Source organism: Dermacentor andersoni, chromosome 10 (assembly GCF_023375885.2).
Source record: "Dermacentor andersoni chromosome 10, qqDerAnde1_hic_scaffold, whole genome shotgun sequence".
In the NCBI taxonomy this organism is placed as follows: Eukaryota; Metazoa; Arthropoda; class Arachnida; order Ixodida; family Ixodidae; genus Dermacentor; species Dermacentor andersoni.
In genome coordinates, this window is record NC_092823.1 from 83,726,223 (window position 1) to 83,752,206 (window position 25,984).

The window sequence follows — 25,984 nt, forward strand, 5'->3', positions numbered from 1 at the left end:
GGCTAGGTGGCTATTTGTGTCCGCCTCGTTTCAAAGCGTACGCCAAAAACATGCCAATAAACATTTCTCATTTTATTTTTCTGAGTGAGCACATTCGACATTATCGTAAGGCCCTGGCGCCGAGGAAAGCGAATAGCACTGTATATCTGGTTGGCGACGGAATTTAACATCAACAGGATGCAGCGATTGCAAATTACTCGCCGGGGCTCGTCCCGCAGAAGCAGCCAAAAAGCATGTTCTGACACTTATTGAAGTCGACAGCACAAATCTAAGATACGCGCGAGCATCCCCACAGCGTCGAAAGTGACAGCTCGCACGACGGTACCGCACCAGCCAACGCCAGTCGGATCGGGTTAAAGCCATCAACAAGTTAACGGTGGAAATAAGTAATAACATTAAGAAACCTTTGCTGCTGTAAAAAAAAAGGGAAAAATACTCGAGTATGAAACTATACAAGCTGTAGGTAGAAATTGTTCAGTAGGCTCTCGTAGTACGAAAAGTGCCGCATCCTTAAAATGAAGATAGCGTATATGATTTGAGAAGTGCTTTTTATGATCTGATTGGTAGCACCTTATCCATTCTGCTCACTTTGTTCATTGAAGTTTAGTTATCACTTTCCTACGCTCTGTCGCCTCGACGCTCGCCTGAGCGCCCATCGCGCTGGTTGTGTAAACACGGCCGACGTCGTCGAAGCGGGCGGACAGACAAATACGAAACACGCGTCGGTGTCTGTCCGGAACTTTGCGCTCAGTTACATCGAGTTAAAAATTCGTGATCAACTGGCGCAACAGTCGGTAATTCTAAATGACATACTCTGCCGGCCGCACTCATCACTATCCAGTAAAGCACAAATCACGTGACCTTCGCGCACAATTCGCTTCACGTGCCGCCTTGCAGCCTTGCCATATTGGCCTCGATTGGCTCCCGAGTGGCTTGGGCATCAAACCGGCGCTATCTCGCATGGTCACTGTCTCTTGCACGTTGCAGGCTTGCGTGATGGTTCTCCGTCTCGGATTCAGCGCGACTGTGTGTAGGCAGTGTAGGTGGTGTACGTTCGAATGATACGGTGTGTGTGCGAACTATACGTGTGTACGCTTCACGCCCGGCGACTCGTTGCACGCTTGGCCAGCAACTCTTCACTGACAGCCGAGCGCGGCTGCTGCATAAAGAGAAGGGTGGCTGACGGGCGCAACGCCTGCCTCTGCGGGTCTCGGCGGAGGCAGGCGGCAGTTTACGCGTCGGTGCTGCTTTCGTCGTCTGGCGCGCAACAGCTGTCGGCCTCGTTAGGCTTAGCTGCCCGGTTGGCGTGAGAGGCAGGAAGTAGAGGGAGGGGGGGGGGGGTTGTCATGAGGCGTGCGGTGAAAAAAAGAGCTCTTAACACCCTTCGTATCTTTTTTTTTTATTTCCTGCTTGTCCATTGTTTTGGGGCGCTGCATTCTTTTCCATTTTCCGTCCCTTTTGCGTGGGTGGCTGCAGCGCTTGTGTTGTTTTCTTTATGGGCCGTGTGTAACATTCGTGTTTGTTCCCGTCCTCGATCGGCGCGCGCTGGCTTTTTATGCTTAGCGCACGAGTTCGCTCCAGGCATCCTCCTCTTTTACGTCGCGCTAGTTTTCGCAAGTGTGCTTGGTTTGCCTTTGTTCCGTTTTGGGTTTTACTTATCTCTTGTTCTTGGCTATTTTCCTAGATTTTTTATGCTCCGTTGATCGGCAAACGTTTTTCTTTTCTTTCGGCACGCTCTTGTGTTGTGCCCTAAAATTTGCCTTATTTTTTGTTTCTCTCCCTCTTTTGTAAGTGTGCCTTAAGTTTTCGCCTGAGCTTTCACTTCGCTCATTAGGCCACTTGTGATGCCTGAAGGCGCAACCGATCTCCATGAGGACGTCGGTAAATGTATGTTGACATGCGTTATGCACAGTTCGTCGTTCCAAGTATCATAGTTATACCATTGCTGGATGCGACGCTATAACTGGTGCGAAACGAAAGGGGTGCGATGCGATGTTGGCGACCAACGCAACACATTGGTGATTATATATATATATATATATATATATATATATATACGTGTGTGTGTGTGTGTGTGTGTGTGTGTGTGTGTGTGTGTGGAGAGAGAGAGAAACTCGTACGTAAGGGAAGTACTCAGAATTTAAGTTGTTGAGCAACCCTCCTCCCCGCCGCCCTCTCCCACTGTGGCTGCTGCGACCAACGCCGCCGAGATATCGCGAGGCCTTTGCACTGTGCTTTATGACGTCGTGCACTTACATTGCCAAGCCCGGCGTGACAAAAGCGGTGACGTCGGAGTCACCGCGGCTCAAACGGCAGCATTCTCATTGAATGGCGCGGCAGGCAGCTCCATAGTAGCATGCCGTCGTAGAGTAGAGTGTGCTGTCTAGGTGGCGTTGCTGCGAGAGGCTCCGAGCGCGGAAAATTAAAATGGCGGTCGCCTACCACGGCGGTAGGGTGCCACCCTAACGGCGGCGCTCGCGCTGGCTTTGAGGGCGACTGACCGCAGCTGTCCAGGTGTGGCAGTGTGGCCGCAAGCGTTCCTTGAAAACCTCGTAGTAATAATTATTTAGCATTTTTCCTGAACTTGGACATCATAACATAATTTATACTTCACAATAAACGATCAGGTTTTAGGCAAAATTATTATATATAGTTTTCTTTTTTTCTTTTTTGAAGCAAATAAATTACGTCATCCAAGCGTCGCACGAGTAATCTCCGTGAACCCGACACGAAGCGAAGTTCGTGGGCCGGACTGGAATGTGTGAACCGAAGTCAAAATATTGCGAACGCTGCTGTTCCCTCGTACGAGCTATACGCGAACCGAACTGTTCGTAACGCGAAGGTAAAATACCACTGCGTCTAACGGCCAGCGATCTGCGCACGGCCGCTCTATAGTGCCTGGCTCCGTGTATACTCATCGCGCCAGCTTCGTGGCCGTTGGCGCGTGCTTTGTCGACGCGAAGGAACCACGTCGGCGTCTCCCCTCCACCCCCCTCTGCGCGCGCGCGCGTTCGTGCGCGAGTGCGGCGAATATTGCCTTGTGTCGATCAGGGGGCCCGCGGGCGTCTCCGCGATATTTCGTGTGCACGCAACCCTGCTACGCCAACAAGGATTTAAGCTTACATAGCTCGCCGTTCGCGCTGTCTGGATGCGATGGCCCGAGAGATATTAAACGTTGCCCAAAGCTTCGCGATTGCGCCATCCTGTGTATATCGGCGAGGCCCAGTCGTGGAGGTGCGCGCCATGCCGGCGACCTGTTGACATCGGCCGTAGATTTGTCCTACTAAAGTTACTATGGAGGCAACTCTAGTGCTTCGATTATTAAGCTGTATGTCGCGGGAATGACGGTTGGTGCGCGGATTTGTCTCATCGAGCTTCGGGCTTGTGGCTTTAGACTTTTTTTATTACCTCGAGGTAGTCAGGTAATCAGGTAGTCAGGTAATCCCGGCCACGGCGGTCGCATTTCGATGGGGCCGAAATTCAACAACGCTCGTGTGCCCAGATTTAGGGTCACGTCAGTGAATCCCCGAGAACCAAAACTGATCCGGAGTTCCCTGTTACGGCTTGTCTTACAATCAGGTCGTGCTTTTGGCACCTAAAACCCCATAATTTAGTTTTCTTTAGATGTTCGCGTGGCTTTATTCTTTAGTACAGTTTGTCTACCTTTATCGGAATAAGTTTCTCTGTTTCTAAATTCAGAAGGGAATAAGACGGTGCACAGGTGTAATTGTTGCCAATTGTTACATATACAACGCAGTGTATTCTTGAAAATTGTCATTTTGCAAAGTCATAGAGCCGTTTGAGCCAGAAGGACGACGTCTATGCAAATCCATGTACTCTGCCCATCATTCCTAATCTAGCTGAGCAGCAATACTTGGAGCTACCCTGGACACTAGCACCATAGTTCCCCTTAGTAAACTTTGTAGGACACATTCAGTCAGGTCGTAATTAGATTGACACGTTCGGCCCGAAGCTACACATGCGTACTTCAGTAGGGGAACGCGCACAGTAGAGTACAATTTAACGAATGCAACAGGGGAGTGTAAGTCGTGCTATTTACGACAAAAAATACCAAGAGCGCGAATGGTACGTTGTTTCGCATATTTAGCGTGTGAAGAGAAGGCTCAGCGTGCAGACCAGGAGCTTTCATTTCATCGACCATAGGCAGTGAAGCATCCCGAAGGGTGTATGAAAATTGCACATGGTGTGTTTTCCGCGCATCACTAAATACCATAGCTTTAGAAGCATTTCAGAGTACCTTATTGTCTCTGCGCCAGTTTGAAAAATTTGGAGGACGCTTAAGCTTCGCCTTTGATAGTGGAACGCGATAGCATTCAAAGATCCCGGAGTGCTTCTCACGCTTCCCCGCAACTGCAGCTTATACATAACCGTAATGTTTACCGGGAAACGCTGGCGGGGAAATCTGTATGCACGAAGGCGAACTTTTTGGTAGGAACGGCGGCCTCTTGCGTGGGCCACTTTCTGTTGTTTCGCACTTTTGATATTTGTCTGAGAAGATTTAACATAAAAGGCATGCACTGTCAGTGTCTTGTTTCATGGCATTTGTTTGTGAGCTGCCATTCTCAGAATTCCGAGCAATAACTTTGTAAAGGACGTAAGGCAAGGCATGAGCAACTTTAATGACAGAAGGAAAACTTTAGTGCCCTATAGAATATGCGTAGTTATGGATTTTTCTCGGCCGTGGACGCCTACGCTGACACTGGATTTTCTGCAACACTGGTCCCTTAAAGGGAAGCTGAAAGGTTTTCCAGAAAAAATGAGTGAACATCTGTACATAATGGTTGTCAACCCTCCGAATTCGAATATCGTATCGAAATTGAGCGAAAGAAAGCGTAAAAATTGGAGGCTTATCAAGGTTAAGCCCAGTGGATGCGAAGCATCCACTGTGCTTAACCTTAGCGTATCCTTAGCGTTTGGAGGCTTCTTGACCGCATACACGCCCGGCGCAAAGACGCTGGCGCGGTTGCGGGCACAGAGACTGACGCGACGGCGGGCGCGCGCCGCTTCATCCCTGGCGTGACGTCATATATCACGTGATGCAGCGATGGTGGCGCCGCTGCCGCGTCGCGCGCGACGGCGCGAACCGAAGCGTGGAGGCCTCCGCCGGGCGACGTCCGACGGCGCGATATGAGGCCCCATCTGCAGCCGGTGTGACGTCATCACGTGACGTCACATCATGTGATCTCACTTCAGGGTCAATGGTGGCCACCGCCGGGAGGCGACCGACGGCGCGATATGAGGCCCCATCTGCCGGTGTGACGTCATCACGTGACGTCATGTCACGTGACCTACTTGAAGGTCACTTGAAGGTCAATGGTGGCCACCGACGGGAGGCGACCGACGGCGCCATATGAGGCCCCATCTGCAGCCGGTGTGACGTCATCACGTGACGTCATGTCACGTGACCTACTTGAAGGTCACTTGAAGGTCAATGGTGGCCACCGCCGGGCGTCGCGCGAAGGCCCGAAACCTACGTTAATATGCTTCGCCTAATATATTTTATTTCGACGAAAAGTGCGGCAGCGGACACGCCCAGCTCGCGCGTCTCGTTTCCGCCTGTGATTGGTCGGGCGCCTCGTGACGTCGACTCTAGTAACCGACCGCTGCCGCTACACATGAAGCGCGGTGCCAGGTAGTTTGGTGCTGTTTTTCTGAGACGTTAATGGAAAATTTAGAGACTGCGTTTTTCTGAGGAGTTCGGCGTTACTCCCTACATGTACGAGCCGATTGCGAAGAGCCGGCCTCTCGAAGAAGCAAACGATGCTGGTGCGAGCGGTGCTTTCGACGCGAACGAAAGCAGTCTTGGGATCTCCTCGTGTTGGAAATGCTCTTTGGTGAGTATGTTTTTTGCAAAGCGATCTAGTGATCTCGCCGATCTTTCGCCGATCTAGTGAGCTCGTTTCCGGTCAAACAACTGTAGTGTTGTGTTCCTGCATGCCTCCTCGTGGAACGTCAGCGGGGATGCGATCGTCGGAATTTGTGCGCTGTCCAAAGCTGTCGGCAATCTACAAAGACGGTTTAAACGCGTGAAAAGCTTCCCGGTTCATGCAGTACGTGTAGTGACCTTCATCTGTTGACTACCACTCACGTTGATTACCACTCACGTTGACTACCACGCACGTTGGCTACCACTCTACATACACGCAGACGCACCAACAAAGGAATGCAGGGTCGATCGAAGCAGATTACGATGGCACGCACGCAGAAACAAGCGCGGTCAGGCACGGTCGCGGACGCTGCGAAGGAACGAAACACTAGAGTTGACGTCACAACACCGCGGTTTCCGGTCTCCGCTCGCATCGTCAGCGTCAGCAGCAGCGCGCGGCATTCGACGGGGGGCGGAGCTACAGCGCAATTTCAACCGACGATTACGTCGCTCCTAATTGAAAAAAAAACCCAAATTTTACCGACATGGTTTATAAGGTTCCCGCATCCGTATATGAGCGTCTTATTGAATTCGACAGACTCTTCAGCTTCCCTTTAACGCTTTCGCGTTAAAATGTCAAAAGTGTGTTTTTCGAAGTCAATGTAGTCGTGAACACTGTTGACAGTTTGAAATACCTTCAGGCCGTCAGCATATAGAAGGAATGGAGAGTGTCACGAAATGCTGACGAAATTACAGTTCTGAAACAGCCCGCCATGTGTCCGTCTTTGTCCTTGGGTGCATCGTCACTTCGCAGCGTAATTTCCGAGCCAATGAATAATCTTGAGCTCGCGCAGCTTTTAATCATCCTGCAAGATGTGTCTGGCTTGTGACAATGTTTGACAGGTATTTGGCCAGCATAGGAACACTAGCATTTGAGAATGAAGCAACACATAAGCCGTCACTCATTGCGTTATTATCGGAAGTCGCAAATCAGAAGGCGACGGAAATTCCTTCGCTGCGCAGAAATTTCGATACGGCGCCTTCAATTTTTGTTCAAACGCGTAATTCTTCTGAACGTCGTTTCCGATCACACCAGTTTTAGAGATTGTTGCAGGGGCAACTTATTTGATTGCCAAAGTACGACGTGGGGGACGCGTTGAGTCCGAATTGGTGATGGCGCAAGTAAGAGTTCGGCTGCTATTTTTATGCCGATGCGTGGCACTTTCATTTCCTGCACGTGCCAAATTTTCCTGCTTTTCTCAAGCTACACATTCCGGGCAAACCCGCCGTGGTGGCTCAGTGGCTTTGGCGTTGCGCTGTCGAGCACTAGGGCGCGGGATCGAATCCCGGCCACATCTAGCGGCCGCATTTCGATGGGGCCGAAATGCAAAGGCACCTGTGTACCGTGTACTGGGTGCACGTTAAAGAGCCCCATGGGGCCAAAATTAATCTGGGGCACCCCATTAGGGCGTGCCTCATCATATCGTGGTTTTGGCACCTACTGCCCCCCCCCCCCCCCAGAATTTATTTTTTATTGCGATAGCGCCTACATGGTATAGTCTAGGTGAGTCGTCGGCGTTGGGGTCGCCGGGATATTTCCCATAAAGTTCAAGTGCGATAACATCGCGGACGCGCGCCGTACGCTGTAGGTGCGAGGGAAAGCTTGCGAGGCTGAGCCGAGACGGATGGTGCCTTGATGCGGCGGCGTCTTCTCGCGCGCGCAAGGAAGGAAGGCGAGGATGGTGCGCGCCGTCTTGCGCGCGTAAGGGGAGAGTGGGGAGACGTGCGTGATCGAGGAGGGGAAGGGGGCAATCTCCTTTCTACGGCGGCTGAGCGTAGTGTCGCTGGATCCCCCGCAGGGAGAATATACTAGGTGAGCGTGGTCGCGCGCTTTCTCTTTGGGCTTGAAGGCTAGGCGGCCCCACGTAAGTGATCGTTTGGCGTGCGCTGAGTTCTTGTGAGCCCAGTTGGCATTGAAGCGAGAGGCAGCACGAAGACTTCACTCGCCGCTGCTGCCGCTGTTCATTACGCCAGCGTTTTGACAGCGCATGTCCGCGATCATCGAGTGAGACGTGTTCGTGCTTGCCTGTTCGCGCGTGACAACGTGCTTATTATTAGCAAATTTTTACAGCTGTTTGTTGATGCACCTGATAAAACTAACTTTCTGTGGGTGCCCTATAGTTTATCGCGATCAGTGGTTCGCTTTTCGGCGAAACTGGGAACTTTTATTTATAATTTCCGACAAGCATAACAGACCTCACATGAACGCGAAATGCAAATTGCAGCTGTATTTTCCTGCTTGACTTATATCGATTTACCCGTGATACTGTTTCACATTAACACTGGCAATCTCGATCGCACAGATTATCGATTGCTCACATGAGTTCTTCCGGCGCTGTGTAGCCTGGCATCTACTGGGTGGGTTTTTTGCGTCATCAAAAGTGTCACGCAGGATTGCTTTGCAACCACACTTCATCCAACACGTGACAGCGCCTTTATACAAGCGTGCGGTGAATGAACCTTCGCAAATTTCACGAGGAATGCAACTAGCTACGAAAGTAAAGTGGCAGTTGCCGGATATCCTTGATCGTGCAGCTTAGATGCAGCCTTTTTCGCAGAAGCGTTTGCTACCAGCTCTACAGGGAAGAATAATAGGCTGTTTCCTGGTTGTTTTATCATCCAAGTATATCCCTCCTTCTCCGTGGTCGGGTGACGAAACAGCACACACGCGGGATTAGTTTGAATAGAGCGGGCACAGCTGCAGTGCTGGGTCTGTAATGAGTATAGCTTATTTTCTATAGCCTTCATAATTTTCTTATCAGCCATCGCAACGAGCGACCAATACCGGCGATAATGCGGGCCTGGTGAAGGCAAGAATAACGGAATGAGATGGATCGTTATATAATTCGTCTCCCAATGAACCATTTTCCAAACTTTTTCTTTGTTTGATACCACTTTATCGTTGTTTGCAAGTTTCAGGCGCCTCGTGCCCTATGCCAAGTGTTCGAACTGCCGTTCGTGCTGTGGCGTGCTCTTATCAGCAGCGAGGTGTGACGTGACGTCGCTTTCGACTCGAAAGCGACAGCAGCGCTGGCTTCGGCGATGGAGCGCGCGCCCGGTGTTTTCGGCGTAGAAGCGCACGTAGGTCGCCGGAGCGGCCGTGGACGTTATATGAGCGAACTTTGGCTTCGTTCTAAGCATTGCGAACTCCGTCTGATAAGTCTTCATCATTGATAAAACGACTTCGTTGCTTATGAAACGCGAAACCCTGGCTTCAAACGTACGTAACAAGCGCAGCGTGCTAGACGACGACCTGGCGTGCTTTTGCGACGATTCCATTCGCTGTCGTGCATCCTTTTCTTTTTTTGCGGGATTTCTTTCTTCGTCGGAGATAACGAAAGATCTAGGTCGTCCGTTATCATTGGACTCCTTGTTAATAAGGAAGGTAATGGAAGGTTAGGCAATTCAACCTAGTGAAATAGTTGATGGACAGTGAAAAAAAAATACGATTAGCATGAACAACGCCCATCAAGTGGGCGCTGGTCGCGTAAAGCCCTCTGTTACTTCTTTTAAAAATTATGTCCAGCATTTATCTGCTACAGTTCCGTTACATATAATCGCTACAGTACATTTATTTGTGCACTGAAAGAAACACTAACACACTCGCCGCGCATACGCTCTTGTGTTCAGGTCTCGACGCGGCCAGCTGCTGTGCAGTAGCCAATCGGCCAGCGTGGGCCACGGGGGCAGCTCTTCGGGCAGCGGTTCCAGCTCGACCGAGAGCAGCGGCGTGCCCTGCCTCGGGGCCTCGACCTCGGGCGGCGTGATGGCGACGAGCGGCCACGGCGACTGCCTGCCGGCGGCCACCGCATCCATGTCGGCACTCTCACTGGCCACAGGCTCGGACGAGCGTGTCACCCTCATCGTGGACAACACGCGGTTCGTCGTCGACCCCGCACTGTTCGCGCTGCAGCCGGACACCATGCTTGGACGGTGAGCTTGGCTGTGATGGTTTTTAATTGGCATCCCCTTCGAAACGGGGTGGAGTGACAAGTAGTGAACCGGCGTGTTTGAGCTGTTCAGGTTTTGCCACACGTATTGCGGTCTAGGATTTTGCCATCTCTCCTCGATCTTTTCACGCTTCAATAAGTCCTCTATGTTGCACAGTTACCAAGCGGTGCTTGTAACTATCCTGGCTCTATCAGTCTCTTCCCTGCTTTTTTCCCACGAGTACTGTAAATACCTGTTCCTTATCTCGACTGCTTACCAGTTAACACTCATCAGGTAGATTTCTCTATGACGTCGCCTGGCTCTCTCTGTCGCGGACGTCAAAGAGCTTGCCTTATGGAGTTGTTCCGATGGTCGTTCTTGGGCCAGCTCCACCGGAAAATGTAAATTTAAGAAAAGGGAAAGAAATGCAGATGCATTCCCGTAGTTCTGTAAATCTTTTACGTAGAATATAAGGAGTCTTCGTTTCTTTTGTGCAATTAGCATAGAAGTCATTAGAAATCTAAGAATGCTTACGAGGAACACTTGAATAGCTTATCCTAAATCAGGTTAACTATTCAAATCTGTGAGGCCCAAAATAAAGTGCCATGTTTTTGTTAGACGCCAGTCAGTTATAAAAAGTGTGAGGGATTTGTGAAGAACTTTCGGGGATATGGAGCCCACAGCTGTAAACTCCTTAGTTCCTGTGCCCCCACCCTCATTTATTCCATCCACGCGTCTAATCACCACGGGATTAGTCACCCTTGGGTACTTATGCAAACAGACTCCAGACTCATGATGCTGGAGTTTCATGAATAAGATGCAAATTGATAACCTTAAATGAGTTGGAGAATAGACACCATTGGGGAGCTTTCACCAGGAAAGAAAAAGTTTGTTTCCCCTGAAAAGTGAAGCATTGATTGCATTACCAAAGCATGAACAACACAAAGCAAGGTTTCATTGGTCAGATAAATTGCAGTGAACATTTGCTTACTAAATACGTTACCAGGCGTGGTCCCACGCGTGCATGGACAACATGAGTACATCTCACTCGATGACCGTGATGCTCGCTATGACAACACTAGCACGATGAAGATCCTCAGCAGTAGTGAGCGAATTTCCCATTGGTCTGCTTCTGCTTCAACACAAAGTAGACGTGGGTGAACACAGCTCACACAAAGCCATCAATCAGCCCTTGCCAAGCCTAGCCTTCCTATCCCCAGCAAATTACCTCCAAGGTAGGGCGTGCGCAGTCGTGCTCAGCTGTGCCATTCATAGCCACCCATGTACCAGAGGAAACGCCTGCTTCTTCCTACCCCCCCCCCCCCCCCCCTCATCAAGCGTGGGCTCGCCTCCCCGCTCATCTTTAAGCACACGAGAAGACAGTACCCACTCTCCTCCCCGCACATGCAAGACGCCACCGCACCAAGCTGCCTCACTTCTTGGCTCTCTAGCACCTACAGCACATGGTGCACAGCTGTGATCGTATCGCACTTGGACTTTGTTGAATATTGTGGTGACGACGGGAATTCTGCTGAAGTGTCCATAGAATTGCTGTTGCAATAGGAGGAAAAGCAGAAAAATGGGGAACATGTAAATGGAAAGATGTAATAAAGATGGTGGTGGTAGCAGAAGTTGTAAAACCCATTGACGTAATGAATAGATAATCAATAAGGTTAACAAGATGCAGATTCCAACACGTGTGTGTTAAGCCATGTTGTTTAATAACCATAAGGTAGCTTTTAAGTCTTGCAGTCACATCGCTGAGTGACACGGGTTTAAAAAATATCAGCCTAGTGAGTTATTGTAACTTACATTTTAATGAAATTTGTTACATTTGAGAGGGAAAGTTAAATTATAGTGACCATTTTAAGCAGAATATTGATTTAGGTTCTGAATTTTATGAAGAGAATTTTCGAAAATTAGAAAGTTCTAAAAGTAGAAGCATGAAATTTATATATTTATCGCTCTGCGTCAAGAACAAATATCGCAGTTCTGTAAACGGTATCTATTAGATCATTAAAAGCAGACAAATTTGATATGTCAGCTTGTGTCTTACGTGAATTTGTTACATTATGTACAAGGGTTCTGCAAAAGCTGTATTTTCATATTACTGAATTTTTTCTGATTCATGTGTAACATATCAGCTTTGTCCGCTTTAGATGTACTATCAGATGCAATTCACGGAATGGTGATATCTTTCTTCATTGCTGAGTTACAGAGTTATAAACTCGATAGTATCATAAAAATTTTTCATATTTGCCAATAAAATTGGCGACCTAAATAAAAAAATTCAAAACCAACAGTCACTAGATTTTAAATTTTTGTTTTTAATGAAACAAACGTCATAAAATTTGGTGCCGTGATTGCCAAGTAAAACGAATTCTGCTATTACATGTATTTAGATTGGAGCACCCGAGCTAAAGCTTCCTCTTAAGCACAGTAAAAGAGATGCATTCATTTTTTCAAACTGCCCGATCTTTTGGACATTTTCGTGGCTCCTAGGGAGTCTGAAAAATCGGACGTTGACTGTACAAATGGTCCGTAGGGTGAACCCGCAATGGAAGGACGGGAACAGAAAAGGCCTGTGCATTGAGGAATGAAAGGGAAAAGAAACGTGCAACTGCTTTTTTAAAGGAGCTGGAGCTCAAAAAACAGTGTTGGCTGACACCGAGGTGTGCGTGGTCCTAATCTGAACCAAACTAAACTCTTTAAAGCAGTGAAATGCAACACTGAGACATTGCGCGCAAGCTGATAGTGTATGGAAGTTGACTTAAGAGAGAATCTCACTTGTGACAAAGTTCGGGCCTCGTACAATGAGCTTGCTATCAGTTCATAGAAATAGTTAATATTTGAAAATGCTTGCTTCTGTATACATCTTTTTTTTTTATTGGTGTTTGAGAATGTTCGACTTGATTTGCAATAGGTTTTACCGTTTATTTTTATTTTTGAAGGTATTTTAGTTGCTGTGCATTTTACTAACCCCTCCCTTCTGTTTTCTTTTTGAATAAACACTACCCCTTACTGTTCAAACTGTATTAAGTTGTTTATTTTTTAACATGCTTGCGTCGGGCGTCATGGTGTCCGTCTTGACATAAAACAATGTTCTCTTTCACTCGCAATCCTGCAGACTCACGGGAAAACTTCGAAAACTCGGGGGATATTGGAAATGTCAACTCGGTAGACACCCTGGTAACACCTCTCGCTCAATATGTTTTACTATGCTTGCAAAGTATCATCACTTAGAAAGTTGCCTGAAACATGGTGTTATTTCCTTAACACACAGCAGTTTTCGTACATAGTACTAGCTTAAGTAACATCACAAAAGCTATTCAATCATTTTTCTATAGCATTTAAAAGCTCTCCGAGTGTAGAAATGTGTACAATAACCTTCTTTTTCAAATGTAGCAGTGAGTTGCTTAATTCTTTCTACTAACTTCATCTTGTTAGCCATACAAAAAAAAACTTCATACATTCCATAGTTCTGACTTGTCAGCCTGAGCAGTAATAGAACATTGACTTTTGCAATGGCGTTCCTTGTTTGTAGCATGTTTGGCTCATCACTCGAGAACAACATCACCAGGCCCAATGAGCGGGGAGAGTACGAGGTGGCTGAAGGCTTGTCTGCAACAGTCTTCAGAGCCATACTGGTAAGCACGATATTGCTAGGTTTATTTGTTTAGCAGAGGGAATATGTATATAGCGTATGCAGTGTGGTGTTGGTGCTCCTTAGTATATATTGCCCTTTTGCAAACATGTATCGGTCATGTGCACCTAGAAACAATGACAGGGTGTCCTTATTTTCATGCTGTTACGTTTTTGTTATGCACCATCTTGCCCAAGCTGTAGCTGTTTTGGAACAGATATCTTTTTGTGTTTTTTGGCAGAAACTTGCTGCTGTTGAGCTCGTTTCTCAGCGGTACCTTCATCATCGAGTAAAATTATTGCAGTGTTTGCAGAAGTTTTTCTATTTAACTATAACCTCCAGTTCGTGCTCAAATTGAAGGAAACTGTCCTGGACAGATGAAGCTAACTTTATATTATATGCTAATGATTTGTGTTAAGGCTGTGGACATAAAAATAGTCACATAGGGGCACTAGTATTGAGATGTTTTGGAAAGCTGTCTTTTGAGAGAGATTTAAAGCCTAGGACTAGCAAGGTTAAAAAGCACATGGTAAACTGAATTTATTTGATCAGGTAACTGCTGGTCGCACTGGCACCTCACACCTTTCTTTTTTTTTTTCTCTCAAAGGACTACTACAAGACTGGCGTCATTTACTGCCCTCCAAGTGTTACGGTGCCTGAACTGCGAGAAGCGTGCGACTATCTTCTCATCCCGTTTGATGCCCAAACTGTCAAGTGCCACAACCTCAGTATGTAACTGGTACTCTGCCTGTCAGTATAGCCTACCTGTTTATGTATTATTAATAGCACATTGTTTCATATTATGCATTGTCAGCTGGCAGATAAGCTAACCTTGTGAACACAGGAAAAGTGTTCCACAGTAGTATCCTTGTGTTCCATTTATTGCTCTTGAAATTTCTTGATAACGGTGGAGTAACAGGTACATTACATGTAAGCATACAGAAATTGGTCCTGTAGTACAAGGCTGATGTGGGGCCTCTTATAGACTACATGAAGGACATAATGCAGAAGCAATTGCTGATTATGGAATGCACAGTGAAATCATTAATGCAAATAAGTGTTCTTTTTCTACAGTCCAATACAGTTATTCACTAAACATATACACAAAGGAAATACAAAATAAAACGAACAGCAAAATCTGAAAGAAGCACACTGTAAAGACAATTGGAATAGTGCAAAGCAAGATACAGTCTATGCTGGTTACAACGGACCCACATACATTTTCAGATATAACGGACCATATTTCAGCCTTAGTTTGTTCTACCTATTTTATTAATGCAACGAAGTTCACTTTTAACAGACCGCGCTGCAACGGGCTATTGGCTACAGTGGATGAAATTAGCGGCAATTTTTGTCACAATTGGGATTATAAGACGGTCTTTTGCCTTCGACACGGGCTGGCAACTGATTTGCAAGGGTCTGCCGACAATCACAGCTCAATATGTTGCACACGAGGAAAGAAGGAAAGCAGTGCGGAAGCACGCCATCTTTCTTGCGCGAGGCATGGTTGGGTCTACTCCAGGGGCTGCTGTTAACTGCACGGGCGCCGTATATTCGAAGCGATCTGTGATGTGGACAAAGTGCCCGGCCGCGCTGACGCTGTATCTTAAAAGCAATCTGCGATGGGGACAGAGTGCGCCCTGTGACAGCAGCTTCGTATGTGCTGTGCTTTCGACGTTCAGTTCACGTTAAAACGAGAGAGCACGAAGGTCAATTCACTTGCTGCTGCTGCCGCACTTGCGCAATTTGCTATCGAAATCGATGCTTTGCCTTTCGGGTGAAACTGCGACTCTTTGTTTGTTTTTTACTTTGGACTTCACTCTTTCTTTGCAATAAAGTTATGCATCGCAACGAAAATTTCGGAAGTGAGGCATTTCGGATATTAGGGACTTAAAATAAAACGGATGCTTTTGTCGGGTTATCAGGGGCCGTTGTAACAAGAGTAGACTGTATTCCTTTAAAGAAATACAAATAGAGCGTTAAATTTGAGAATGATAAAGTACAGCAGCAAAACAGCATAACGGTTACATGATAGGACATCTGGTAAGTAGTGCAGGATTGTTGACATACTGAAAAAACATCATATAAAATGCCTTGAGAATGCTTGACAAAAGTGCATGTATAGGATTGCAGAGATGAAGCACTCATAACAGTAGGTGGCAGGTGATTCGAAAATTTTATCACGAGAGGTTTGATAGAAAAGTGTTATTGGCAGAAATGATCTTTTTAAAATTTAGTGCACACCAGCTTAGCAAGAATTTGTTTGTCCACATGCGACAAATATTTCATTGTAACTTGCAGTGGCTTTCAATTGGTTTGATGAGCATGTTTAAGTTTACCTAATAGTCCCCCGACAGTGACACAAATTGTTGTGTGTGTTGTAAGTGCGAGATTTGTTGCTTTGTTTATGTCACGTCTCAGCAGCTACTTGCTTCTCGTTTCACTAGGAGGCCTTCTTCATGAGCTCTCCAATGAGGGAGCTCGTCAGCAGTTTGAGAAGTTCCTTGAAGATCTAATTGTCTGCAGAATGGTGAATGCTGCTCAGGTCAGTAGTTGGACTTTCTTGGCTTTTGATGTGCTGGTTTCTTTTTTACAAGTCAGTGAAGTTACGCTGGGTTTCGCTTAAGTTTTCAGAAAAGCTAAATGTTCCAGAAAATGTACACGGTCCTTCCTAGTATGGCACCAACTTATATGAAATTTTCTTGTTCCTTCACTTGCCTGAAAATGAATGATTACTGAGAGGGATATATGCCACCAGGCTGTCATGCAGTTTGCCTTTGTGCCAGTCCTGCAGTTATCATAAATATGAGAGGTGTCATATGAGATATCCTGTCATTCCTGATTTTCTGTAATATGCACCTTTGGTTTGCTCTTATTTATTTCATCAGTGATAGAAAAAGATCTGTGATTGAGTATAGATTGTGACTTTATTGTGTTGTGAAGACCCGTTTTTCAGCATTGTGTGAATCGTGTCTGTTCTTTTTTTTTCTTGCCGATCTATAGAGAGGTGACCGTGAGTGTCACATAGTGGTTCTCTTGGATGATGACACAGTTGACTGGGATGAAGAGTATCCACCGCAGACTGGTGAAGAACACTCGCAAAGTGAGTACATTCAAGAAACATTTGGTTCCACTTGTAGTCAAATTAATTTTACTGTATTTGCAAGGATGCAACATAGTTTCTGTTCTTTCATAAGCTACCTGATTGTAATGCATTTCCAAGAAAGCAGGTTCGAAAATAGCATGCATGTTACAGCCAGGCATGAAACTGGAACAATGTTTGCAGCATTGGCGTGTAACCAGAGCTAGCGGAATTGTCATCACCACATGACAAAGTGCATGTTGGCAACAACAACATGCTGCTTTCATTACTAATTACTAAAGTTATTTTACATGCTCAGTTAGCACCAGCGAGGCACTTTGCGTTTTTGTATTCTGTATACATGTGCTCATAGCAGGATTAATTGACTGACTAGCCAAGGTGTGGACTAGTCTACAAATATCAAACGCAATTGGCCACATAATGGACACGTCGTCTATAGACAGTGTTAAAATATTATCTCACAGTGGCAGCAATAAATGTTGTGTGTGAATAAATTTCCATTCAATGAAAGTAAATTCTTGGTGTATTGTGTTTTTCTAACTGTGAAACTTGAGGCATGCTACTTGTTTTAAAATTTGGTACATGTTAGATTTTAACGCATATTATTTTGCCACTTTGAACCCGTAAAAAGAGGGTCTGCACCAGAATCGGGGGCACGCTTGAACTACTAACTTTCAATTATTTAATTAAATAGCTAAATATGTAACCGCAACTGCATTTGGACGAGTTTTGACGTGATGCATTTTCATTTAATTGCTTTACAAATATGATGTTTCTTTCAGTGTTGCACTGATACCCTGTGTACCATTGACTACTGTAAAATACCAAGAGAGGCCCACATCTAAAAAGTAGACGACGCTCATTTTTGGCAAGGATTTCCACTTCTTAGCAAGGTGTAATATTTTTGAAAGCCAGACTGGGTTCGGGCTTCCCAGTAGCAATAGTTCTTGACAAACTGGAGGATATACAAACAACGTAATTGATTGACTCTAGCTACAGCTTAAAATTATGCACCTTATGTGTCGCCCAACTTCAGTTGGTGAAACCAATTAGGAAAACTGGATTAACTGGAAGACTGGCCATCAAAAGAAGTTTCACTGCTATAGGACTGTGTTTTTGAAATAGTTCAGATGGTTTCTCTCAACTACTCTCAACTATTGTGATTTGCTTGCTGACTCAGCCTGCCTCTTATTGTAACTCTTTTCAGTCTTTGTTATGGGTGGGTTGTCTCTGGAATTGGTAGCAACATAAGGTGGTGCTCCTAGAATGACTTGCAACTTATGTGTGTGCTTGATGTATGACAACTTGCTGTAGCATCTGAATTAGGGCTTCTTGGTACAGCTTTGTTTTCCTGTTATATGCCTGCACTGGAAACTTGACTCCACATGTGCGCTTGTTTCTTTTCAGTCATCCACAGCACAGCCATGTACCGTTTTTTCAAGTACATAGAGAATCGGGACGTTGCCAAGCAGGTGCTCAAGGAGCGCGGCCTTAAAAAAATTCGGCTCGGCATTGAAGGTGGGTCGTGGCCAGTGGATTTACTGTTCATTTGATTGCATTTGCACTGTGCAGCTCATGGGTTTCCCACATATGTAGGTGGGTGCTGTCACGAGTGGGCTGTGTGTGTTCATTTGTGTACGCTTTATTACTGTTTAATGAAAATGCAAAGCAAGAAAAAACAATGGCAGTCAAAAGCTAGAAGGGGCTAATTGCCGTGCATGGTTTGAAAGTATGCTTGGCAGAAGTATGCAAGCTGCTGTTTCGAAATGCTCATACGTTTCACTTCTGTTCGGGAGGAGATGTGTGTGCAGTTAAGTAAAACCATAATTTCCTTGCTACTTTTTCCTGTGGTCATTGTTGGTTGCTCGAGCCAGTTCATCACATAATTAGGTAATTGCTGGACAAATATGGGGCTAGGATAAGTGTTGCTTCTTGAGACACCTAAATAAGAGGATGCGTGTGGTACGAAGAGGTTCCAGATCATTCATTTTTTAAACAAGGATCCACAGATGGAATACCTTCTTATTTGTTTGAAAAGTAAAACATCATTTTTCAGTCATTTTTGGCATTAGGATTTCAGATCAACAGCCGTGACACCATTCGCTTATTTAGCCTTGAATTTAATGCAGATCAGCTATGAATTCATCATATGATCAGTCATATATCATCATCAATAAGAGACATGTTCATTGTGAGGATGACGCTGTGAAAATGTGGAAATTACACTGGTGATGATTTGCATGGCATTAAGTGTTGTAACACCCAGGAGGATCACAGAAACAGTGCTTATTTGGATACTGCACCTTCCTTACTTGCTATACATAGCTAGAAAAACAGCTCAAATGAGATATAAGAGCTAAACAGCTAAATTTTATTTCATTGACAGACTTACAAGAAACAAAAATGATCCTTTTCATATGGCAGTTTTATACAGAATATTTTTCTTATTCTTATTTTTCTTCTTTTTAATTTTTTACTTACTTACTTCAATTGTCACGTTTGGTGCTTGTGGCAATTGAATCGAAATTCACCAGGTTGAAAAGTAATAACGTAGCAAAATTCTCATTTCCCAAAAAGAAACAGCACAATCATTGGCTTGGCTATGACAGAGATCATGTCTATGCAGTATTGCTGTTGTGGTCATCAAATCAGCAGATGAATATTTAGCTCTACAGTGCAAGATACTATGTTGGTTGTGCCACGTCTTTGATGTTTTACTGACACCCCTCGATATTGCACCATCGCAACATCTTTGAACCATGTGCTAGACGTCCCAGCGAGAGATGTGAAGAAAGAGCCAGTTCGCACTCGAGATGAAATAAGAAAAATATATTCACACAGAGCATGAGATATTCAGTGTAAAACTGGCAGATACAAAGAGAAAGTAAATGCTGTCAATGGTGGCACATTGTTGGATTTAGTGATCAGGTTGGAAAACTGGTAGCATCGGTGCAGTTTACATGAAATAACAGGAGTTGGATGAACTCCCGACAGGCTTATCTGGACAAGCTGCAGTAGTAATAAAAGTGGTCATGATGCATCTGTGTGCAGGCTACCCAACCCACAAGGAGAAAGTGAAGCGTCGGCCGGGCGGGCGGGCCGAGGTGATCTACAACTACGTGCAGCGTCCCTTCCTGCGCATGTCCTGGGAGAAGGAAGAGGCCAAGAGCCGGCACGTCGACTTCCAGTGTGTCAAGAGCAAGTCTGTCACGAATCTTGCCTCCGCTACTGATGGGTCTCCTCCGGTTGCCAACTCCGCGGCGATACACCAGGCAGCAATCGCTGCTGGAGTTGTGGGCGGTGGTGCGGTCGGCGGCATAGCTGCAAATGCACCCGTCGTCGTTCACGTGCTTCAGCAGGAGCTCGGCGCTGTCGGAGGAGCCGAGGAGCCGCTCGCTCAGCCGCAGGAAGAAGTGGTGCTGCTGCCCAAGGAGTCTTATCCAACGGTGCTCTTTCCACCAGACGACCTGCCATAGTGCCGCCACGTGCCCGTTTCCCCGCCGCCGGGAAGAACATTGCATTTGTGGAGCAGTGTTGCACCTCGGGTTTTTCAGTGCCAGGACACGGTTTTCGTGCATGCGTGAAACAGCACAAATGCAGATGCCTAACCATCTGGTGGACTCGGCAAGGCACTGCGCTGCAGCACTTTGTCTGATTCGCTTATTTTTTTACCGCCAGATAGGATGTGAGTGCTGAGCCAGAATGTTCAATGCTGTTGGCTGCTGCTTCTGTTTCATTTTCTTGTCTCGGGCAACTTGCACAGTTGAGTGTTGCAGTCAGGAAGGCCTTATGCAAACATGAAAAAGCCATGTAGTGTATCTTGGGCTGAAGCTTTACGCAAGCATAATATTGCGATACGGATCATCTGATGACTAAGGGCCCATTGCCTGGCTGTTGGAGTGAAAAGGTCTTCGGTTGCACACTCCCAGAAGTGACTGGCATGTAAAGGCTTACTTCTGTGCTTTTTTCATCATATCTTGTATTACCATCCCAAAGTTGTGCAAGCAGCAGTGAGGAGTTATGTGTAAACTGGAGTGGGGCCTTGTGGAACATCTCAACGTAGCTGCGGCAGGCACCTTTCGCATTGGCTTCCTTTGTTCCAAGTTGTCATGATTTAACCCTAAACTTTTGGACATAAGGTGAAACGCAAGTTGCATAAGCAATTCTTTGAAGCTTCAGTTGTCCTTTCTTGCATGCATACATCTTTTCTTGAAGCGTGCCGCAACCTCGGTAAGGTGCAATGTCTCGAAGAAGTGACAGCTCTGGCTGTGGACTGACTTCTGCAGTGAATTTCAGGTCGGCTAAAGTGTACGACCCCAGTTCCAGTTTTTCACTCCAAAATTTTTTTACTTGAGCAGCGGCGCTTTGCCTCTTGAAGTGCTTTGCATGGCTACTACGCACTGTTGGCTTATTTTCCTCGTTCCTGGCAACAACCGAGAAGAAAGCAGCACATTGTCGAGGAAGTTACAGCTGTGCCTCTGAGCGGACTTAAAACTCATGTGTTCATCCCAACGTGCCTCTCTGTTCATTGTAACACAAAGATTGAACCCCAAGGGTGACATGTGGTGTAGTTACTTTGTGCACTGGAAAACTTGTCAACAGAATGGGGAAGGGTTCTTTTCCGTCCCAAGCACGGGCACATACTTTTGCCAGCCTAAGTTGGTATTTAATAAAAACAGTTGGTGCGCCAAGTGGTGTACCAACTGGCCTACTGCTGCGGCCAACAAAAAGCAGTTTCAAAATTACTTTTACAGCCACGAAAAAAGTGAGAAGACAAATGTAAGTGGTTTCTCAGCAGAACATAATGACAACTTTAAATAATTTGGTCTTGAAAAAATATTGCGAGTTTTGAAAAATTTTTTTCCTTGCTTCTGGCTTTTCGACATATGCCAAGTTTGATTATTTGCATTAAGCACACAAAAATCCTGCATTATCTAGTTCTTTCTAGATGTTTCTCTTTTGGCACAGTTGTGAGTGATCTTAATTGTATGGTCAATAAAGTAAGGAAAGTTTTTCTGTGGCATTTGCCAAATAGCAATTTACTGTTGTTTAATGTTAGTCAAACCTCGTTTCAGTGAAGTTACGTCATGCGCAAGAATACCTTCGTTATATCGAGTTTATACTGTGTAATAAACGAATTGTTGTTCCAGAATTATTCTTTTACATGCTACGTAGGAGAAAATGAACCCTGAACATGTACTTGATGCTGTGCGTGCTAGATGTCCTTTTCACAGCTTCACTGTGGTTCGAGGTATGCTTCTGCACTTAAGGACATGCACAGAGATGACGAGGAACTTTACCTGTTCCCTTGTTTCAGGTAACATAGTTTTTCTCGCCTGTTAATACGTAGCTGCTGTTGCGAGATGGTTCAGGCTGTTGGAGCTGCTAGTGTACTGTGAGAGAGAGAGAGGAATGTACTGTGAGGAATGTTGTAGCTGTTTTCTGGTGTAGAAACTTGAAGTCAATCTATTATGCAGGCTTGGGCAAAATCTGTTTTCGAGGAGCAAAATTTCATTTCATTTAGCTCGATATTGCTAGTGTCATAAAGGTCATGTCCGTAGGAATGTTGCCGAAGTTCAACAAGCAAATTTAAGTATTTGCAACATTCTTGCAAGCATGGTTTGTTCATGCATCGTTATTAATGTAATGAAACCAGTGCGTGCGCAGTGTATCGCTCGAAATTTGTGTAAAAAGCACGAGATGTGATTGGAAAGCAGCGAAAGATGTTCATGTGTGTAATAGAATAAGTCCCACAGTAGCATTTGCAATTTGTGTCCTTAACCCTGGATCATTCGTCCAAACTTCAAGCTTTCTTAGAAATGTATTTTTTGCAAATAGCGCTTTCTAAAAAACATTGTATTATGATGTAGAAAGCTATTTGGGCAGAGGGGTGCACTGGTACAAAATAAATGTAGGGCACTTGAGCTGTTTTCTTGGCGGCACCACAGCAGCCGCTAGGCCTCTGCATTCACGTTTCATTTGCTTTCCTCTTTGCCCCCCCCTTTAAGCTTCACTGTAAGAGTTCAAACTAAGCTAAATTTTTCCATTGAGTGAGGTGAGTGGCATGTCAGTGACCTGCATGAACATTTCCAAAGTGTTTCTGAATTACAATTGGTTCAATTTCAGCTGATTTGTGACATCACAGATGTTGCTCTTGAATTTCTAAGAGCCAATCAGCATAAGTACTTTGAATCGTGGCAGCGATAGCTATCGTTTTCCTCCTGTAGTCGTGTCAGTGCATAGCATGTCAATTTATTGGCAAACCTAATCTTCCAAATAAAAAGTAGTTATTTCATTACCTAAGCCTAATGGGGCTTTGTGGACTTTTAGCTGAAAGTTTCTTCTGCAGTTATCAGCCTTGCTGGTTTAAAAGCCTTACCAGACTCAAATGCGAGATACCATTGCACATCAATTGAAGTGCTTACAAGTTGAAGTAGGCTTAGTTAAGCCTAACCATTCAGCCTCCCTGATTTTTTTTTACTTACAAGTTATTGTAGTCCATCGTAAAGCTTCTCCAGCAAATGGGACCTGGAACTGGATTTCAAGATATATTTTGGTCACTCCATTGTGCTTGCAGAATTATGCTCTACAACCTAGTTTACAGAATGGCCAGCCTAGCTGGAAGTGTAGACATGATCATGTCTTTTTTTAGTGTTGTTAAAAATGCTGTCTTATGTAACTGTGTCTTTTCAGACAAATTTTACATTATTTTCATAAAGACCCTTTGTGGGGTATTTCACAAGTGTCAGGACAAGAAATGAAAAAAAAAAGGCATTAGTAATATTACGTTGTAGCCACACCTTTGCTGACTGAACTCTATTGGGCATTGCAAATGCTTAGCACCCTTTAGACAATGTCAATTTGTTCATGCCTTTTGCTTTCTTTCGTCATAGACGGTAGGAACTACATGTGACATGCATTGGAGTGTCACTTGTTTGTTTTTAATAACTAAGCTATGTTACTTGCACTCTACGGGACTAAGTTGTTTGGAAATTTTAGTACTTTCTTCAGATAGTTCTTCTCAGACAGCTAGTTACCTGTCTCTGCTTCCTCTGTTTCGTATTCATTTGTTCCCTTTGTTTCTATTTGGTAGATATATTTTCTCTTTGGCGTGGTTGTTTGATCAAAGGATTAGTAACTTTTTATGACTTAACTAAAGTCTACATAACTCTGTTTTCTTTTTCCTTGTTAAAACCACCTAGTCACGAGAACGACTAAGCTTCGCGTGTAGAAACAACTCAAGACTAGGGTATTACCAACACTTAATAGTACAACCAATGATTTGACATTGAATTATTTGTCACATGGCTTCAATGTTATCTACACTACATGAATACTTTGTTCTTCACAGATCATGCTGCAACAGGGTGTGTCAGATGCTGCTGCTGAAACTTTAAACAGAACCTCGGGTAGGCTAATTTGTAACGCCTAGTTACAGCATATGCCAAGAGAGAATGACCACAAGTTGAGATGCACGAAACATAGCATGGTCCTGATTGGCCGATCATTGTTTCACATGCAGGAGGTAACGGGGCTCACAGCTGTTACTCTTGCAGCCCGATTCCTCAGTGCGTAGGAAGGTTTCCTTTAAACACTGCAGTATATGACTCCAGCACTGCTGATGTCTACATTGCACACTACCGGAAGTAGGGCTTTCTTTATTTTTTTTTTTTTTGATGCATAACAAAATGTTCCATAACACCTGAGAACAAGGTCGTGCCTGATCTGGTTAGGTGGTTTGGAAGTGGTGTAGATGCATTTTCTATAAGCTGCACGCTGTTTGGAGTTAAAAAAAAAAAACAGCCTGTATTGGTTACTGGTCACACACCTGAGCTTCAGAATGCTAAGAATATGTGTAGGTTCCTTGCGCAAATTTGTACGCGGCCAGTGAAGCCTTTACAGTTTTTTCGAAAAGGGAAATATTTTGTGTGCTTCATGCATCGTAATGTCTAATGAGTACAAGTGTGTGCAACAGTCTATGTAGCACCAGTAATAAGTGGTGTGAGGAGTGTTTGATATGGATTTTGTAGTCTGCTCCAAACAGCTGCACCATTCAGCCACTGTGCCCAGCAGCTCGCAACATCCCGCATTTTGTGCTGTTTAACCACACCTGGAGTCGAGGGTGGTGCCCTGTGAGAGTGCATTATGCTGTGTGCATGAAAACAAAGAAGAAAAATGTATATAAAAATGTCGTTTGGCTTGCTGTGCACTGAGGCTAACACATGGCACTCATCTGTCTCTTTTTCTTTGGCAAGGTTGCGGCCCTGCCTTTTGTGTCGGTAATGTTCACAGTGGTGTATTCTAGCGTGAAAATATTGTTGCATTTTATACAGTGTTGAAAATAACACGGACTGTGTCATCATGAGTGTTACTTGTGTGCGAAAGTGTTTCATGCGTGACTCGCTTCCTTTTGTACAGAAACGAACGGTTTTACTAATATATATCTACACGTACGTCAAGGCATGTCTCTGTCTTCACTTGCCATCACACGGAGAAGTGTTCAATCCAGTATTGACAAACCATGTCATTGTCCCCTTTATTTACAAATGCACCTCGATTCCACGGTGCCACAGATTGAAACATTTGTTGCACTGAAATAGAAAAGCTTTAACAAAACCTTTCCCATTCCTTGCTCCACTCGCGATCGCCTGCTGTGCCACTTGAAAGCAACAGCAAAGTATTGCATACCTGCCAACTGACCCCATTTGTTCGGGAGACTTCAGAAATGCAAGCGATCCTCGAGATAGTACAGCACTGCCATAAATCTCCCTAAAAACTGCCCTAACAGGGTGTCTACCAACCGGGAAAACCGGGAATTCTCAGGGATTTTGAGTAGTCTGGAAAAACTCAGGGAAAACTCGGGGAATTTGTGCCTCTAATCGGGGAAAATTAGCTGCAATTTTATTGAAAGGGCCGAAAGTCGCGATAATGCTGGCTCGAGCAACTGACAGGAATCGTAATGAATCGTCTTTGACGCCCTGTCGTCGGCTGGAGGTGTTGCCAGTGTACAGTCAACGACCGACTTTCCGTATTACCGATAATTTGGACGGCTTCGCGGCACCACCACGTACCCCATAGAGTCAATGTATCGGAACGTCTGACATTTCGGACGCAAGAACTCTTCGCCGTCCGATTTTTCGGACGTTTTGCCGTGATCGCAGGTCCGAAACGGCATTAATGAAAGCCACCACTGCTGCCATTTTGATTACCTTGCCGCCTGATACCGGCGCTCGCACGTAGATCCGCTGGAAGCCGTAGCCCCCACGGCGGCAACGCTAGGCCTAGCTGCTTCGACGTTCGCTATGAAGCTTGTCGTTGCGTGCCGTGTATTTTTTTTTTTTTTTATTGAAAGAATTCGCTT

General features: G+C 45.4%; 1 protein-coding gene across 4 annotated transcripts in view; it reads left to right on the forward strand.

Moving 5' to 3' along the window:
• LOC126544188 (BTB/POZ domain-containing protein 10-like) overlaps positions 1 to 25,082 on the forward strand; it is a 189,015-nt gene extending 163,933 nt beyond the window's left edge. For all 4 annotated transcript variants that reach the window (XM_050191425.3, XM_055062480.2, XM_055062481.2 and 1 more), the window contains 7 exons: positions 9,578 to 9,880; positions 13,422 to 13,524; positions 14,128 to 14,248; positions 15,968 to 16,065; positions 16,524 to 16,623; positions 18,031 to 18,141; positions 19,675 to 25,082. In XM_050191425.3, coding sequence (XP_050047382.1) covers positions 9,578 to 9,880; positions 13,422 to 13,524; positions 14,128 to 14,248; positions 15,968 to 16,065; positions 16,524 to 16,623; positions 18,031 to 18,141; positions 19,675 to 20,099 — 1,261 coding nt within the window. In that variant the 3' untranslated portion in view covers positions 20,100 to 25,082. The remainder of the gene's footprint in view (positions 1 to 9,577; positions 9,881 to 13,421; positions 13,525 to 14,127; positions 14,249 to 15,967; positions 16,066 to 16,523; positions 16,624 to 18,030; positions 18,142 to 19,674) is intronic.
• Positions 25,083 to 25,984: the final 902 nt, after the last annotated feature.